General features: G+C 54.0%; 1 protein-coding gene across 1 annotated transcript; it reads left to right on the top strand.

Annotated features, from left to right (window-relative positions):
• Window positions 1-357: 357 nt before the first annotated feature.
• Window positions 358-1284, top strand: LOC121482789 (sodium- and chloride-dependent creatine transporter 1-like). Its single transcript, XM_041740659.1, has 3 exons — window positions 358-618; window positions 853-994; window positions 1111-1284. Exons 1-3 carry the CDS (start codon window positions 541-543, stop codon window positions 1173-1175), a joined length of 285 nt encoding a protein of 94 aa, XP_041596593.1. The 5' UTR covers window positions 358-540; the 3' UTR covers window positions 1176-1284.
• Window positions 1285-6634: the final 5350 nt, after the last annotated feature.

Genomic DNA, 6634 nt, shown 5'->3' with positions numbered 1-6634 from the left:
ACCGCCTCGCCCTCCGCTCCCTCGGGGCGCGGGCCACCCTCGCCTTCACGGCTGCCCGCGCCGCCCTCCGCGCCGCCCTCCGCGCCGCCCGCCGCGCCGCCCTCGCCGTCCCCTGGGGCCTGCATGGCCGCCGCCGCCGCCGCCGCCACTTACGCCCGCCTGCCCAGAGCCCCGCGCTAGGCCGCCCGCACTCCTCCTCGACGGCTGCGCCTCGCCCGCCCGCTCGCGAAGCCCCGCCCCTCCACGCGCAAGGCCGCTGGGGGCACGCACGGCGCCTGCGCACACGCCGCCCGCACGTTGCTGCTTCCCGCCAAGCCCGCGGGGGGGGGGGTGCCCACGGGGGCGCAGATGCCCGGATGGAACGGGTGGCCCGCGTCCCGAAGCGGCAGAGGCTACCTCAGGAGGCCCCGCCTCTCGCCAGCTGACGTCACCCGCGCTCCCTGGGGCGCCTGCGCCCAGCCCGGCGGGGGTGGGGGTGGGGGTGGGGAAGGGCGGCCTGGGAGGCGGCTGGCACGTGACTCCGACCCGCCCGGCCCGCGCATGCGCCGCCGCCCCGCCTGGCCCCAGCCCGCTGATCACCTGCTCCGGGTCCTCGAGCATCTGTTGGCGGTCGGACAGGTACCCCCGCCCCCCCCATCCAGGCCCTGCCCGTCCCCCTGCCCCCCGCCCCCGTGGCCTCCCCTGCGCGCCGCGGGGCTGCTGCTGCCGCCCGAGCCGAGCACACGGCCTCCCCGGCCTCGAGGAGGACGGCGCGGCCGCCGGCTGGCCTCCCGCTGGACCTGCGAGCCCCGCGTGGTCCCCTGGCCATCCCGCCGGGCGGGGGGCCCCTCTGAGCCGCCCGCCCCCCCGCAGATCGCGTGCTTCACCGCTACCTTCCCCTACGTGGTCCTCGTCGTGCTCCAGGTGCGCGGAGTGCTGCTGCCCGGCGCCCTGGATGGTGGCATCATCTACCATCTCAAGCCCGACTGGTCCAAGCTGGGGTTCCCGCTCGCAGGTGAGGGCACGTGCGCGGAAAGGGGGGAGGGCGCGGCCGGGCGCACAGCCCCTCGCACCCCTTCTCCGGCCTGTCTCCAGCTGTGGGCCGCCGCTCCGACCCGGATTACCTTCCAGCACGGCGGCGGTGCGTTGAAGCACCGGGTGGGAGTTTCCGAAGAGAAGGATGGATCGTGCGCTGACGCCGTATCGCCTGCCCTGAGCCAGAACGCTCGGTCCTCCTCGGAGGCCGGCGACAGCCTCCTGTCCCTCTCCAGCCCGGGTTTATGCCTCGTGGAGACTCTCAGCGGCGCTGACAAACTTTGCACGAAAGGGCAAGTCGGTCTCAGGACACACGGAGGGCGCCTGGGTGGCTCGGTTGAGCACCTGCCGTGGGAGCTCACGTCATGCTCGCGGGGGTCGCGATCCAGCCCCACGTGGGGTTCCCTGCTCACCGCGGAGCCTGCCTCTCCCTCTCCCTCCGCAGCCCCTCCTGCTTGTGCGCTTGCTCGCTCGCGCTCTCCCCCTCTCTCTGTGTCAACTTGGCAGGTTAATCTTGGGGAAAAAATTCAAGACACCTGCAACACGGAATGAGTACACAGGGACAGTCTAAAGCTGGAAACGTCGAGGATGCTCAAATTCCCTCCTTAAATCCCCCAGAAGTACACTCGACCCTTGCACAACAGAGCTTAGGGTGGCTGCCACCCGCCGCCACCCCGCACCACAGAAAAACGCGTGTGACCTTCGACTCCCCCGAAACCTTACTACTAACAGGCTACCGGTGAGTGCGTGAGTGTGTGCCTCGCGACAGTACAAACCGCTGAGTACAGGCCTGCTGCGGGGTATGTATGCCGCAGACTGCGTTCTGCCCAGAAGGTGAGCGGGGGAAGAGAAATGTGAGTACAACCAGAAGCAGGAGAAAAAACCTTAGTCCTAGGCTGTGTGTGTTGAAAACTTCAGCACAGGAGTGGGCCCCTCAGATTCAAAGCTGTTTTGTTCAAGGGTCAAGTACAGGGAGGTCGATAACGGGAGCTCCGTGCTTTATAGACGCGGAGCGTCTTCGTCGAGGCCGTCGTCTGTAACTAGATCGTAATTGTGATCCTGACCTGCAGCCTCTCTACTTTGCTGATCGTCTTTCTCTTCTCCCCCTTGGTTTTCTTGCTTCTGGGACCAGTGTGACTCAACATAAAAATAATACGCCGGGCTTCCCTGGGTGGCTCAGCGGTTCGCCGCCTGCCTTCGGGCCGGGGCGTGGTCCTCGAGGCCCGGGATCGAGTCCCCCGTCGGGCTCCCCTCATGGGGCCTGCTTCTCCCTCTGCCTGCGTCTCTAACTCTCTCTCTGTGTGTCTCTCATGAATAAATAAATACATTCCTTTAGAAAATGAATAAATAAGTGTTGAAACATAAGCATTTAGAGAAAAGTACAATGTGATTAACTTGAATGGTTGTGGAAAGGGGAGGACGGACAGTTGATGCTCATCGTGGGGGAATAAAGACACTGTCCAGAGCTGCACTGTCCTATATGGTGGCCGCTGGTCATCTGTGGCTATTTACCTGTAATTAATTGAAATCAAAAGTTGGTTGCCGGGATCCCTGGGTGGCGCAGCGGTTTAGCGCCTGCCTTTGGCCCAGGGCGCGATCCTGGAGACCCGGGATCGAATCCCACGTCGGGCTCCCGGTGCATGGAGCCTGCTTCTCCCTCTGCCTATATCTCTGCCTCTCTCTCTCTCTGTGACTATCAAAAATAAATAAAAAATTAAAAAAAAAAAAAAGTTGGTTGCCTTAACGACACTCGCTAGGGGTCGAGTGCTTAATAGCCATGTGTGGCTAGCGGCTTCTGGATCTCAGAGAACGTTTCCATCATCACAGGAAGGTCTCTTGTACCGGGTGGTATGCACAAGACGGGATTAAGTGGGTTATGTAAAGCTACCGTATTTTTTTAAAGATGTTCATTTCTTTGACACACACAGAGAGAGAGAGAGAGTGCGCACAAGGAGGGGGAGCAGCAGGCAGAGGGAGAGGGACCAGGAGGCCCCCACCAAGCAAAGACCCGGGAGCACGGAGCCTGCTTCTCTCTCTGCCTCTACCTTTCGGTGCTGTGATGAATAAATACATAATACCCTTAAAAATATACAAAGTGAAAGCCACCCTGTCATCTGGAAAATTTTAAATCCTGCCTTAAACATCGATTCAAAGAATATATCCAGGATAAACCTTAAGAGTATCTAGAAAATGACAAGGATAACACAATGGCTTCAAAGACCTGTCGGGCTCCACGCTTGGGGCCTGCTCCTCCCTCTGCCTGTGTCTCAGCCTCTCTCTCTGTCTCTCATGAAGAAATAAATAAAATCTTTTTTAAAAAAGCCCAGGGAAAACATGTATAGCCTCACCTACTTGTGTCAATGAGCCAGAAAATATGAAAATGAATAAAGTAGCCACTGCAAAACATGAGGACACAGACCAAAAATAAGCCTAAGAATAACTAGTGAAGGAAACATGCGATATAAATGCAGGAGTCGGTTAATCAGAAAAATAACACAACTGATAAATTTGAGAAGTGGTTCTTAAAAAAAAAAAAAAAAAAAAAAGGTGATCCGTCAGCTAAGATACTCATCCAAAAGGGGAGAGAGCCCCAATATACACAACAAGACAAGAAAGTCATTAGACGAGCACAGAGTTAGAGGAACTTGTGTGGAATCAGGCAGTGGTTACTCGACCGCATGTCAACCCGTTTGGGGCATGGTCAAAGGTCTGTTTCCCTGCGGAGGCATAAATTACCAACACTGCCACTAGGAAAGGGAAAGTGTAAAACAGTAAAGACTGGTTTGTTGTTATTATTTTATGATTTTCTTTCATTTATTTATTCGAGAGAGAGAGCATGAGCAGGGAGAAAGGCAGAGGAAGGGGGAGAAACAGACTCCCCAGGGAGCTCAGGGCCCGACGTGGGGCTGGACCCCAGGACCCGGGATCGGGCCCTGAGCTGAAGGCAGAGGCTTCACCGAGCGAGCCACCGGGCGCCCCCTCATCGGTTATTATAAAAGAAATAGGAGGGATCCCTGGGTGGCGCGGCAGTTTAGCGCCTGCCTTTGGCCCAGGGCGCGATCCTGGAGACCCAGGATCGAATCCCACGTCGGGCTCCCGGTGCATGGAGCCTGCTTCTCCCTCTGCCTGTGTCTCTGCCTCTCTCTCTGTGTGTGTGTGTGTGTGACTATCATAAATAAATAAAAATTAAAAAAAAAATAAAAGAAATAGGAAATGTGGTTCAAAAGCAGCTGCTATAAAAAGTACTGGGTCGGGGCCCCTGGGCGGCTCAGTCGGTTCAGTGTCTGCCTTCTGCTCAGGTCACGATCCCGGGGGCCTGAGTCCATGCAGGGCGCCCGACGCGGGACTCGATCCCGAGACCCCAGGACCACGCCCCGGGCTGAAGGCAGGTGCCAAACCGCTGAGCCACCCGGGGATCCCCCTCGATTTGATAATATTTTCTTGAGGACTTTTGCATCTGTGTTGGCGAGAGATACCGGCCTGTAGTTTTCTTACAGTGTATCTGTTTGGTTTTGGTGTTAGGGTAACGCTGGCCTCGTGGAGTGGCTTCGGAAGTATTTCCTGCGCTTCTGTCTCTGGAAGAGATTGTAGAGAATTGGAATAATTTCTTCCTTCCGTATATGGTATGATTTTCCGGTGAAACTATCCTGGCCTTGGGTGTTCTCCTTTGGAAGGGCTTTAATTACTGACTCAGTATCTTTAATTTGCTAGGTCGTCTTGTGTGGCTCTTAGGACGTTGTGTCTTTGAAGAAGAATTTAGTCCATTTCGCCTAGGTTGTCACATAGAATTGTTGGTGGGATTCGATTAACATCCGTGTAATGACTGTAGGTTCTGTGGTCTGCCCTATGCGTTCTGTTATAGGCACAACGGAGTTCTTGCGCTTTATATCCAACGTGATCATCCTAATTATTCCATTGAAATAATTTATGTACACCAAGAACATTGTACATGTGTCACACACATATTTCCATGCTATTTTATATTCACTGCATTTTTTCTATGTATTGATTTAGATGTACTCTCTGTTTTGTCCCATTGTATATCGTATATTGTCGCATTCGACTCCTTTTCCCGTCACTCATTCAACCTAGCTCTCTCACCTATCGCATTCATACACATTAAAGCCTCGTGACGCGATTATACTTTTTGCTTTAAAAGGTCTGTGTAAAAAATAATAATAATAATAAAAAAAAAATAAAAGGTCTGTGTAGGGATCCCTGGATGGCGCAGCGGTTTGGCGCCTGCCTTTGGCCCAGGGCGCGATCCCGGAGACCCTGGATCGGATCCCACGTTGGGCTCCCGGTGGATGGAGCCTGCTTCTCCCTCTGCCTGTGTCTCTGCCTCTCTCTCTCTCTCTCTCTCTCTCTCTCTCTCTCTGTGACTATCACAAATAAATAAAAATTAAAAAAAAATAAAAGGTCTGTGTAGAAAATAATAAATAAATAATAAATAAATAAATAGTCTGTAGAGTTAAATATTTTAAGATGATTAATCTGTTTTTTTTTAAATTTTTATTTATTTACGATAGTCACAGAGGGAGAGAGAGAGAGAGACAGAGGCAGAGACACAGGCAGAGGGAGAAGCAGGCTCCATGCACCGGGAGCCCTATGTGGGATTCGATCCCGGGTCTCCGGGATCGCGCCCTGGGCCAAAGGCAGGCGCCAAACCGTTGCGCCACCCAGGGATCCCTGTTTTTATATTATAATTATGTGCCAACAATATATAAAAAGCCATATTAATGAACAATCATATATACATATTAAAAATCATTTTTGTTTTTATTTTTTTCTGGTTTAACATCATTTTATTGAGAGACGAGAGGCAGGGAGTGGTGGGGGGCAGCTACACACCCCCAGCCCCACCAGGGGGAACAGACCTCCTCCCCGTCCCCCAGGCCCCCAAGTGGCTCCCCTATACTATGGGGAGACTTTGTGCAAAATCTGCCCCGGGGCGGGGGGGTGGAGGGGGTGTGCGCCATGGCAGCGACTGGGGCTGGCAGCAGTGCTACCAGGCATTGGGGGTTTGAAGGGCTCCAAGAGGGGGGCAGAGAGGGTGTTGACCTTGTGCCCCCCCCCACCCCCCGCACCTCGTGGGGCAGCAGAGGCAGCTTCACGATGTGGAAGTCTTTCATTTCTCTTTCATTTCTCATAGTGGTAATTTGTGTCTTTTTAAAAAATCTTTGTTAGCCTACCTAGAGACTTAGCGTTTTTTTCTTCGATTGCCTCTCCTGAGGCTTATTTGCCTGGCTTTACTGATCCGTCCAACCAGCTTTTTTTTTTTTTTTTCCTCTTTTCTACTTTCAATTCCATTGAGCTCTGCTCTAATTCTATAATTCTTGTCCTTTGCCTACTTTGGATTTAAATTGCTCTTCTTGGGGATTCCTGGGTGCCTCAGCGGTTTGTCGCCTGCCTTAGGCCCGGGGCGTGATCCTGGAGTCCCGGGATCGAGTCCCACGTCGGGCTCCCGGCATGGAGCCTGCTTCTCCCTCTGCCTGTGACTCTGCCTCTCTCGCTCTCACTATGTCTATCATGAATAAATAAATAGATAAATCTTTACACAAATAATTTGGTCTTCTTTGCCCTCTTTTCTAAGGAGGAAACTTAGATTGATCTTAGATCT

The sequence above is a fragment of the Vulpes lagopus genome, chromosome X (genome assembly GCF_018345385.1).
Source record: "Vulpes lagopus strain Blue_001 chromosome X, ASM1834538v1, whole genome shotgun sequence".
Classification (NCBI taxonomy): Eukaryota; Metazoa; Chordata; class Mammalia; order Carnivora; family Canidae; genus Vulpes; species Vulpes lagopus.
Note: the sequence above shows the minus strand (reverse complement) of the source record. Positions and strands in the feature narration are given on the sequence as shown.